The following is a 12,279-nucleotide window of genomic DNA, read 5'->3' as shown; positions in this document are numbered from 1 at the left end:
TAGTGAGTGATTGGAGTGGATATTTCAGGATAGTACCTGAAACCACCTGGGATGGGGACAGGAGTTGCTCCTAAAGGGATTTTGCCATGGTTTGCTGATTCAACGGACATCATTCTCACCTCCCAGTTTTCAGATGCTGTGCGGCTGATCAGCTAGAAAGAACTTTTAAACTTTTACCTTTAAATTTAAAAATAGTTTTTAAAATTCCATATTTTGCAAGGGTTTCAACAGAGACACAGGGGCCCCACGCCAGTCCACTCTCCACTTATCCTCCCTTGGACTGTGTTGTGGGAGGTCAGAAATTCTGTGATCCATCCAGAGAGCAGCAAATGTATTTTCCCCTGTAACCGCTATACTGTTATCATCCCAACTATCCACACTCCACCTCACTCAGCCTCCACTGAACACCTTAGCCCAATGAACAGATTGGTCATTGCGAGTGATTTAAAAAAAAAAAGAGAAACATTTATTATTTTCAGGTTGGTTTGGTTTGTTTTTTTTTTATACCTGCCAGGCTGCACAAGACTCTGAACACAACAACAGTCACCAAATGTACAATAAACATACACAGTTAAATAAGAGATGGGGCCCGAGCAGTCCAAGAGGTGCAAGATCAGGGTGCGCAGGCTGGGATTGTTCTCGTTTTCCTCCAGAAAAATACAGAATCTGACCCAGAATGCCTCCAAGGGACAGTATCTCCAAACAAAACACAGACCTTCCAGGCAACTGAGAGGACTCTGGATTTACACTTCTGTGGGATACAACTTAGAGAGATCTTTGGGTTGCTCTGGTTTACAAACAATAATAATACATCCCATTCCTTCTGCACTGCAGAAATGGAGAAAAAAAATCCGTGCAACCTTTGCCATCTGTGCAATCACTGTAGTTCCTTATTTTGGAAAGAAATTCTGTGGTACTTCCATTTCCAGACTTGCTTCTTTCACAGGCAATTCATTCAACTCATGACACTAGGAATTACTTCACCTGGAGTCAGGCCAATAGCCCGAGGGTGCTGCTGCTGCTGCAGGGCAGAGAAACTTTGATGAGGAAATATTTGAGTTCAAAAAGGCTGTTTTAAAATGGTTTTCTGTTTTAAATAGCTTTCACTTTTAAATAACTGGTAAAACTGTCCTCATTCATGGACTGTTCCAACAAAGGTGAATAGAGCAAAGTAGTTTTTAAACCCCCCATGTGCAAGATCAATAATGTGAACATATCTGATGTTTGTCTAATGTCAAACTTTTAAGATTCTTAAAACTGCTCCCACAGTCCTCCAGTATCCCAGTCTTCCATTTCCAAGTCTGCTATTTTCCTACTACTTGTTACTAAATTAGCAGCAGCCTGAAAAAAGCTATGACAAAATTCTCCCTACTCTCTTCCCACATAAACAACATTGCAAGACTCAACATTGTAATTCCAAAGTCCTCAGCAACATGAATTCAAGTTACTGGGCATTGTGGTTGTTTCTCCACATTGCCACAGTGGCTGGGCTGCCAAATAGACAGAACGTAAGGTCACTCACTCACTGCACTTGACCAAATGGGAGCTCTGCTTCATGTCAATTCTACCCTGCTCATCAGTGCCTCAGTATGGTGGTACAGCAAGAGAAGAGAAATCTTAGGAAAAAAAGTAACCCACATTTTGGCAAGTCACTTATTGGCTGGCCAGTACTGGCCAGCTGATTTATCTCAATACTATTTCCATGCCACATTAACAGACACATTAATTACCAAAGCCATGCCTGCTAAAAGGCTTTGCCCACAAGGAACCAGATTTGCTCTTGTGCAGCCTGAGTGTGGAGTTCCCTCATGCCAAAGAGCTTTAACTCCATAAAACCTGATACCACAATGTGTAGTGCTTACTGACGTGGGTAATCCACATCTGAATCCATGGGAATATCTATGGAAGAGTCCCATAATCACACTCAGTGCAGTACAAGAGAAAACAAATCAAAAAAAACTTCTCAAGTTCTTCTGTCTCAAGGACATCTAAGACACAGCATCCTTCTTTGTGTCTGTTTTATAAATAAATGTATCCTGATATGCACAGATGAGTTTTCCAGCAAAGAATGGAAATTCAGACATACACAGTATATCCCACCAGGAGTCAATGGAGTTGTAGTCATGTTTTTGCAACCACCAGAATGCCTTAAACAACCAAGACAACCTGTGAAGAACTATGTAAGGAAAAACCTATTACATGGCCTTAAAAGATAAACCTTCTCTTTCCCTTTCTCCTGGTCCCTAAATGCAACGTGAATTCTGTATGTAGACCAGGTTCATCACATCTGGCAACCCTCATGGATGGCTTTCCATGTTCCATAAATAGTGGTCCACTAGCATGTTTCTTGTATGTTTCCCGAGTCCATGGTTGGTTTTTTTCTGGAACTGTCGAAAGGAATTACAGTACATTGTTAACAAGGTTATTTGGAAAAAAAAAAAAGAAACCAACTCTCCATCCAGTCTTGAAGAGGAGAAATATGTTTACTTTGAGGTGGCCACAGAGATAGTGACCCTGTCCCTTCAGAGGAGTGCTCGTATCCTCGTTTTCTCCTTGTACAACTATCTTAGATCACAGCAGAAGCTACTGTGCAGGTTTAGCTGAGCTGCTTGCTTTTTTTTTTGTTTTGTTTTTTTGTTTATAGGCAAAAAAGCAATTTTCCCTGCAAACACTGGAGGGAAAAGAAGTAACAGTGGCTCTGTACTACCCTTAGGTGCTCCTAGGACTTCAGTCAGTTTGTTCCAAACAACATGGGTTTAAGACTGTGCTTTTCTTGCTTTCTGAAACTGCTGGGTAAAACAGGGCAGGGCAGACAGCACGTAAACAGTTCTGGAGGGCTGGAATAATAATTTAATGGACTGCTTCGGCACATCTTCACAGCTTCATTGTTCAATCCATCCCCATAAAGGGACACCACAAACCACTGCTTGGCTGCTGCTGCTCCTTTCTGCAGGCAGTCTGCTCATATGGCCCAGGGACACTCCCCTTCACCTTGGCTGCTAGAAGCCACAGGAAGCAGTTCTGCCATATTCTAACAACTTACATGATGCTGTCCTCTTTAATGGCTCCTGTTAAAAATATACATACAACAATCTGCCAGGAAGCCTTCAGTTAGGCAGGCTTTCTGCCATACAGCTGAAATAATATTGTTTGCTGGACACACTTCCAAAAAGGAAAAAAACGGGTCAGCAGACATGCCAAAAATAAAGTCCAGGGCCAGCAGAGGTTTCACTTCTCTTGTCCTTTTTCTTAAAAGCTGCATAAAAAGCATCCCAGAAGGATTCTGAGGGTATTTCATGGTCACTGTGAATTAAACCCTCTTAAAGCATTAACAAGAGCTCCAAGATTTTAGTAGAAGGTAAGTGAGCATATATATTAAAACATACAGAGCCCCAGGGTACCCCCACATCTGGGCTGTCAGGGAGGTGACAAGGACAAGCAAATGGCACCATGAGGCTCTTTCACTCATGCTCTGCTGAGAAAGTCCTGGTTTTGGAGATGTGCACTTCACTCCCGCCACTCTCGTTGGTGGTGGTTGTGATGATGTACTGGGTGGTTTGCTGCTGGTTGCTCGTCTGGGATTCCAAGGGATCCGTGTGGGCTGTGGGCTGGGAAATGCCCACCTGAACCTCACTGGAGAGTGAAGAGTTTTGTTTACCATCCAGATCAGGCTGACCTTCAGATATCACGTAGTGAGTCTGCATGGGGAATATAGAAAATAACTAATAAACACTGTATCTTTTGTAACTTTTCTAATAGTCCGCCCACAGACATATTGGTGTGAACAAAGAACTTATTTAATAAGCTCTATTTCATTTAAATGTATTTGACAGCAACATAACACCTGTCTTTTGATTTGAAGGACATTTGACTTACTTGGCTTTCGGTTAATTTACAAATGGTTAAACTCATTACACAATTAGATATTCACTACAGAATAAAATAGCAATTTTCAATTGCACTATTCTGAAAGGTTTTTTTCCTGTATTCCACATGTTGTAGCAGAGATTGCATTCCCAGTGACTAAGATCAACACAAGCCAATGACTTGTCTCCTTATGCTGGATTGCTTACAAGGAATAGCAGGAACTCTTCTTATTTTTTAATCTTACATATAACAGAAAGCTACTGAAATGTTTCCAGAAGCTGTTCTGAAATTTGGTTTAATGGATACAGCTTAATCATCAATATTTTTAAGACTAAGCAGTACCACTAAATAATTTTGTTCTGCAAATGTGATTAAGTGAAGATGTTAAACTGAAAGGAGTCACACGTACAAGAGCCAGATAGCATGAACCTTGTAAATGGTTACAATGCAGACTATACTGTGCAGTCTGCATCTCTTTAGGTACCTCCTTTAGGTACTCTGTGTCCCAGTCATGATTTTGGCATTCCTTAAGTCTTCAAGCTGAAGAGCTTTATGCTTGGTAATATTCTGGATGAAAAAAAGGCCATGATGATTTTCCTTACCTGAGTAACTGCTTTTACTTGCCCTGTGTTGACAGTGGTGACTGGGGTACCCACAGCAGTCTCTGTGATCACATACTGCCCTTGGGGGATGGTCATCATCTGAATCTCTGATGCTAAAAAGTTGCAAATTGGATAATCAAGACCTTTAGTCAAACTCAAAGACAACCTTCAAAGATCATATCTTATGTCAGAAAGATTTTAAGTCTGTACAGTGGGTATTGAATAGAATTCAGGTGATATAAGGCCTTGTAGAACCCTACAGGCCTCAGCAGAATTTTGCCAGTTAACACCAGATAGAGATTTGGCAATTCATGCAGAGAAAACACATCCTGTTCTCACTCAAATCATCACAGAATTACCATCCAGAACTGCATGAACATGAGAAATCATCTTCATGTCACGCTTCTTCTCCACACAATTCTTTCAAGCATGCATCCAAATTTGAACAAGTAGCTATCCAACACATGGATTCTTGCTGTATGCAAGTTTCTTGGAATAAAGGAGCCCAGTGTGCCTGCCCAAACTATGTACTGGATCAGTACGGATGATAGTGGAAGAGCTGGTACAACCATTTACATTTGTCTGAAGCGTTATCTTCTTGATATCTATGAATATTAACCACAAAGCTGAATGAACTCTGAAAACACTGTCCCATTTGGTAGCTGGAGACATGGGGCACTTGTTAGTCAGACACACTTGCCAGACAAGTAGTTAGAGCTACTGCTGACACTTACAGTAGCTCCGGAATGAGTTCCAGTTGCTGGGGAGATATGTGTGCTGGACTGAGGAGCCTTGCTGCTGCTGGAGGGCTTGGTTTGGTGTCGATGTAGTTGTCTGTATCTGTGAGGGGCTGAGCTCCTGCTGAGGTTGTTGCGAGGAGGGACTCAAAGGCTGACCCCCAGCCTACAGGAAAACAAAGTGCAAGTGTTCTTGGTGTAGTAAGGATTGCACAGCTCTATGCTGTCACAAACATGGCCTTCTCATTAAAGGAAAACACAGGATGGGTTCCAGAGCATATCGAACACAAGAACTGAACTCTCTCTCCTCCAGCTTGCTTCACTCTATGGTAAATAAGCTCAGACCAGGAAACTGAAATAGTGATATTGTTGCTTGCCAAAGTGAGTCTGTGGCAGAGACCTGAGATTAGAGGCTAAATTCAACCCAAGAGCATGAAGAACTGCACTTCAAATCTTTGAGGAATGCCAGTTTCCACTTGCATCTTCCAACTGACAAACTTAATTTAGCTGCAAGTATGTCTGTTTCCAATCATTTATCTGTTCTTTGTACATATTGTTGAGAGGAAAAAATACTCCACACCAAAAAACCCATAAACAAATACCAAAACAAACCCACAACAAAACACCCCCATACACCTTGAGACATCTGGGCACTGCTTGATGACCTCAATACAACAGTAATTTCATGTGTGGTCCTTTAAATGAAAAAGAAAACACTATTCCCTGCATCAGCACATGCAATATGCCAGCTGAGCAGGCTGGTAGGGAAAGCATTTTCTAATGAGAAGAGGGAAATACCTGTGATGATGACTGAGTTGCTGGTGATGGCTCTGTGACCTGGATGTGCTGCACCTGGATGGCATGTTGAGTGTATGTCTGGGGGTCATGGAGCTGCCCAACATCCACTGTGGAGTGCTGGGACTGGTGAGGTGAGGTAGCCTGGGGAAAAAATTAAACAGAATTCTTTACCTCAAATTCTTTACAAAAGCAGCCATGCAAACCTCTTTTGGGACACAAAGTCTGGAATAATGAAGGAGGAGCCTTCGTGGAGCACACCTGTTGAGCCTTGTTGAGTTTCTTTGCACCCCGGGAGATAAGGTACATTTAATAGATGTAATGGCACAGAGATGTTCTGTCTCACTGATACCAATGGAAAGGACTTGCCTAACATCATTCAAGCTGTTTGTGGCAGTGGCTGGACTAAACCAAAGGGGCTCAAAAGCCAGGATTAGTATTAACCCTTTCTCTGTAAGCATCTCTCTGTACAACATATACATACTCAAGATTTGCATATCCAATTCTGTAGTTTGACACAGATCTGCATCAATACAAGTGCTCAGAGGTTTATAAAGGTTTTTCTGAACAACACTTGCTAATGATACCAATTGCAGTAATTGAATTACAAATTTTGGATATTTATAAAATTAAGATCTTGCTAATATTTCCTGCAGGAATCAATGGTCATGCTCTTGGATTGTTACAACAGCCACAGTCACTATCAACTGGGGCCACTGTTTAGGCCTTTATTAACCAAATTCATAATCTGATTTGATAACATGGAATTTCAGATTAAAATATAAACACATGGTAGTTTCAGCTTCCTCCAGTGGGTAACAGATTTCTTACAACTGCCTGAGATATTTTCCTCAGACCAGTTACTCTAGTTACACTCTTGGTTTCATTTTTAGGAGGTTGATGAGCATTAACAGAATGAATATGCTAATAGATGCTATGAAAGGAACAAGCAACCACTCTCTGCACTCCCAAATTTTGGCTCTGACTAATTGAGGACAAGGAAGTACAAATCACTCTTGAACTGCAGAAAATGGGTTGCCCACTGATCCACCTTTCCAGTAGCTGGAAAACATTCCTACAGCAGACTTGAGCAAAGCTGCCCAGATGGGTAGAACTACGTTTGGACAGCGTCGATGTGTCTCCAGCAAGCTGACCAAGGCTGGCAGGACTATTTACGCCCAGTACAAGTGCTTATGAAGGGAACTCTATGACTTATCAGTTGATTTATCTGTAAAAAGTAGCTACAGCACTTTTTGTAACTACTCCTTACCACACTTTTTTGTGCTAGAGCCCCATGAACACACAGGCTTGGGAGGGAAGAAATCAAAAGCACAGCAAGATCCCCACCAGGTTACTCACCTGGGCCACTTGAACAACCTGCAGCTGTATGTGCTGAGGCTGCTGCAAGCCCGTTGTGGATTGAGACACAGGGATGTACTGGATGCGCTGGTAATCTCCCTGGGGAGTCCGGTAATCTGTAGTGAGGGTCTGCGATATCTCTGTCATTGCTTGGGTCAGTAAATCTGTTGTCTGAGCAGGGAGAGGGAGATACAGATCATCATCATACTGATGTACTTCTTCAGGGCTGTAGTTCTTTTATCTACATTTATGTGGATCTGGTCATTTTTTCACAAGAGCTTCATGTCCAGAGGTTGGGGTCATAAGTAGTCACCAGGGATCATCAACTAGAATTGCTGTCTTCTGTCTAAATCCTACTCTGGACTAGTAATGGCTAACTTAATATATCATAATAAAAATAATTATTTTCATCTTGTGACATACCAGTGTTCTGTTAAACAATGGAAGTCCTGTATTTGTGAAGAGCTAACTTGGTTTCCAAGTCAAAAAGTAATTTGTTGATATATTCCACCTTTCTTCCTCCCCTGTCAGAGTCACAACTGTATTTCTACTGTGTAAAGACATTAGTACATAACTTAATCAGGTTCATGAAGCCAACAGCATCCTGATTAAATCTCTCCATTTTCAAGCAAAACAGTCTTTTATCTAGTCAGTCTTTAGATAAGAAGTTTTAAACCGTGATCAATAGGACTTTTAAAACTACATAGTATCCCACAACACTAAAGGGCACCTTTTCTAGTCTCAGCTTTCACTTCAGTGGCAGCTGATGTATTAACAGTGGAGAGAGATCAGCCACCGGAGATTCATCTTTCTCAGAGCTGTGCTGTCCAAAGGATTACAAAAAGACCTGACTCCCTGAACACAGTTTGATCCAGTCCCCAGTCACTGTTAAGCTTGTCCTCTTGATGCCAGGAACTGCATCTCTCACTTCATGAGAAAATTCCCAATGAAAATCCAGGAGATGTGTATCCCTGAGTTCATTATGTGGAATCAGTAAGTCTGAATGAAAGAAGAAAATGGATTTGGGGATAAAAGACAAATCCCTAAAGCTCCAGAATGAAATGAACAGCTCCTGACACTGCAAAACGGGACCACACAGGTTTAAAACCAGAAGTGATCTCAAATAATGTCCTAATACAGGTTTAAAAGTAGTGTTTGCCAAATAAACAGGGTTACTAATACCAGAAGGCTCCTGTTCTGTGTGTTTCCCTGCACTGCCCTTGTGTGCCTCCAGTCCTTACCACAACAGTTTCTCCAGTCGTGCTGTCCGTGGTGAGAACAGCTGGTGTGGAACTGATGACGGCCGTCGCCAGCGGTGCATGGATCGTGTTTGGGAGCTGAGCAAACTCTGGGTGCTTCTTGCGGATGTGCTGCACCATCTTTGTCTGCAGAGAGAAGCAAAGGAGTGTTGGAAGGACGGTCAGTAACTCTGCTCAGGGCCACGTGAAATACAACAGCCTGGCCAAACACAGCTTTTATGTTTCTCTCAGTAAAACAGCCTCCAGATTGATACTATGAGATCCTCTGGTCAACAAAGTTGAAAACAAGAATCACAAACCTGCTGCTGATTAGAGGTGACACTGAAGTATTGTCCTCAGCAGGTTTTTACCCCAATATCGCCAAATGTTTTACGACTTTTTCCAAAGGTCATCTTTTCTGTGTTTTGTTTCCCTGCTCATCTCCCCTGCAACTATCAGAGAGCAGTTTTCAAGCCCTTCCATTCATGCTCATGCTCTGGTAACTTTTCAGCACAAACCGTCTATTCATGGAATCTTTTGGCCCTAAAACAACAGACTGTGCCTGCACTGTCAGCACACAGCACAAAACCAGCACCCTGACTGAGAAGAAGAGAGGTCTGCTTGTGGACAGACAGGTGACAGAGACCATGGCGAAACAGCATCCCCAGGGAGAGGCTGTCTGAGGCCGGAACCCCCCATACCTTACTGCTGTATTGCTTGGAACAGTGAGGGCAGCACACTGGAGGGGTGGCAATGGTGCCTGTCAGCTGTGTGTGGGTGCTTAGCATAGGATCTGGCTCTCCCGGTCCTGCAGGACGCAGTTTCCGGATGCTTGGAGGTAGCTCAGCACCAGGATGGTTTTTCAGGATGTGTGCTTTGCGTTTGCTGGCACTCTTGTACACCTGCAGGGCAAAGATCTGGATTAAAATGGTGCAACCCTGGTGTCTGCACAGGAAACAGATCCCAGTTATCTTGATCTGGAAGGTCTGCATGTTGCTTTAGAAAATACATTTAGTTAAATTCCCAAACAATTACAACAAAAGGCATGAACATACACCTTCCAGTGTTTCATCAACCTGTAAAAGCAACTGACTCCTTGTGTAGCAGAGAAGCCTTTTGAGAACATATTGCATGCCATAACCAAACACCAAAGCAGGACAAGGAGGTAAGAAGAAAATTCTTCTTGCCATATTTGAAGATCATATGCCCAATGTTAATTTGTTATGATGGTTGATGTCTCTATTTGACACAGAGCATCAAACTGTTTTAGTTTAGTGATCAACATACCTTTTAATTCTTTTTAGGCACATCAACAAACACTATCTCATAATTAAAACTATTTTTTTTCCCCTCAAACAAAAGGAAAAGAGGCATCACAGAAAGACATATTGGGGATAAAGACAGTCAAAAATACACTCCCTAGTAAATAAAGGTCCCCAGGCATAAAAGGCAAAGCAGAATAAAAGCAAGAACCCAAAGGTACTGCAGAAGCAGCTTCAGGCTCCACTGACCACTGGGACATGACCTAGTAAGCAGCTTACAATAAAAGATGTTAAAGACTAACTTTTAGAAACGCAAGAGTACTTACTGGCCAGGAATTATATGCAGAAGCATACTTAGTCCTGTGCAAACACAAGACTAAGAGTCAGTGACTGTCTGCAGGATAACAGTACTCAAGTTTTCCAATGCCAAATACAGCAGAAAGGGGAAAACTACAGCTTTCAATTAGCATTCCACTGCCTTGACCTAAGTGCATTTTGTAGTTTCTTTTTTTTTACAGTACTGCAGGAATGTTGATGGCAAGCACCTCAGAAAAGCTACAAACCCTGCCAGAGATTTCTACGCAGAGACAAACTGGTTGCATCCAGGACTGGGACTGAGCTATCCTCCGAGGGGTGACTTCCCACACACCTTATCGCAGTATTGACAGAAGTAATCTCTGTTGGGTTTTATGATGGGTAACGTGAGCTCTGGCACCTCTTCTATTTTCATGTCTGGATGTCTCTTTGATAAATGATTCACCTTAAGAGAAACAGAGGACAAGAACATATTACAGCTGAAAGCCGAACGATTGGTGCTTCTCCCAGACATGGGTAACAGCCAAACCAAAACTGAACGATGCAAGCCAGCAGCACTGGAAGCATGTGCTGCTGCAAGGGTTATTGTGCACTCATATTTAACTGCTCAAGGTAAATGTGGTCTTGCTAGGTCTTATTTACAGTTTCTCTAATCAAAATTAGATAGGAAGGGGTGAAATAGTTTGCCAGAACTGTCTTGTAGGTGATATCTGAGAGTGAGGTAGTGTGAAGGGCCTCTGCCCAAATCAGAACCCTCATGAAACCTTAGCAAACAATCTCTTGCTGCAGAACAGCCTTTATCCAGAGGCAGTGCCAAGACATGGCCAGCAGAGGACTTGGAGAAGGGGGAGAAACAAAAAACAGGAAAGACCGCCAGGAAAACAAGGTTTTAAGGCTGAACAAGGCAGTATTTTCAGCTCATGTCCTGTTAAATACAGTACACATCAGACAGCATTACTTAGTGTTGAAATATGGTACTGACAACCAGATGTACAGTGCAGGCAGTAAACATGTGCAAATTTGCTGAAGATGTAAAACACACAGGTTTAAAAAAAGATTGATCACCTCAACTCAGCTACAAAATTTGCCAAACTTTGTTTCATAGCATCCTGCCTGGATAAGACAGGCTTGGAGCACCCTGGTCTAGTAGAAAGTGTCCCTGCCCATGGCCAGTAGGGGGAATGAGATGAGTTTTACGGTCCCTTCCAGCCCAAACCATTTTATGATTCTTGTGTTCCAACACTGGAATTCCATCTTTATTCCTTACCTATTCATCAGAATAGAGTAGAGAGGCTGTAACAGCACCCAGGCACTCACCAACATGCCCCTGCGGCGGAAACCCATCATGCAGAGGCGGCACTTGAACATGAAGCTCTCATAGTCAGTGGACGCGATCCGGGGCTTGAAGGTTTTGGAGCGGCTGATCCGATCAGCCTTCTTGGCCTCCCTCTCTGGGTTGTGCATCCTCTGCATGTGCTCTCGCAGCTTGTCCTTCCTCTGGAAAGGAGAAATTCGGGGGAAAAATGTCAGCAACATCACAGAAACTGCCATACTGCCTGTTATACATTAGAGCCACAGTTTGAGTTGTTCAGGGATCTCTCTCCAGAGAGGGAAATTCTCCTCTCAGAAAAATGTGTTCCTTCACCCAGAAGTATCCAGTCCCTCAGTGTCCCATCACAAACTCAGTGACAGGGAGCAGGCTGCTGCCACCACTGTTTACCTGGCTCACAGTCTGCTCCATCTGTTCCAGTGGGATTTGGAAAGACATCTGGATGACATGTGCTGACAAGATGGATGCCATGGACACAGGCATCTCGGCCAGGAACATTATTAATCCACTGGCACCAGCAAGTTAACTGACAATGTATAAACAATGTAACCCAATGTACCTGGTAATGGAGATGTATGATGTCCCAGTTCTTAATGAGCAGATAGAAAGTTCCTTTGCTATTAAATTATTAGGAATAAGATCTGTTTGAAATAAGATGCTGAGGTGACCTTGCCTCTTGTCCTTCAGAAATGGATGCCATAGCTCACACGGGATACCAAGAAATGCATGCAACTCACAGGCAAGTCTAGTGTGCTTACATGTGTTATTTTCTTT

General features: G+C 42.7%; 1 protein-coding gene across 5 annotated transcripts in view; it reads right to left on the bottom strand.

Moving 5' to 3' along the window:
* Positions 1–443: 443 nt before the first annotated feature.
* The window catches only part of PRDM10 (PR/SET domain 10), a 47,549-nt gene continuing 35,713 nt past the window's right edge, over positions 444–12,279 (bottom strand). For all 5 annotated transcript variants that reach the window (XM_064731892.1, XM_064731894.1, XM_064731890.1 and 2 more), the window contains 9 exons: positions 11,493–11,672; positions 10,510–10,620; positions 9,300–9,500; positions 8,602–8,745; positions 7,361–7,531; positions 6,005–6,145; positions 5,204–5,372; positions 4,470–4,582; positions 444–3,698 (listed from right to left, as the gene is read on the bottom strand). In XM_064731892.1, the coding sequence (XP_064587962.1) occupies positions 3,462–3,698; positions 4,470–4,582; positions 5,204–5,372; positions 6,005–6,145; positions 7,361–7,531; positions 8,602–8,745; positions 9,300–9,500; positions 10,510–10,620; positions 11,493–11,672 (1,467 nt within the window). In that variant the 3' untranslated portion in view covers positions 444–3,461. The remainder of the gene's footprint in view (positions 3,699–4,469; positions 4,583–5,203; positions 5,373–6,004; positions 6,146–7,360; positions 7,532–8,601; positions 8,746–9,299; positions 9,501–10,509; positions 10,621–11,492; positions 11,673–12,279) is intronic.

This window comes from Zonotrichia leucophrys, chromosome 24, assembly GCF_028769735.1.
Source record: "Zonotrichia leucophrys gambelii isolate GWCS_2022_RI chromosome 24, RI_Zleu_2.0, whole genome shotgun sequence".
NCBI classification, from domain to species: domain Eukaryota; kingdom Metazoa; phylum Chordata; class Aves; order Passeriformes; family Passerellidae; genus Zonotrichia; species Zonotrichia leucophrys.
Note: the sequence above shows the minus strand (reverse complement) of the source record. Positions and strands in the feature narration are given on the sequence as shown.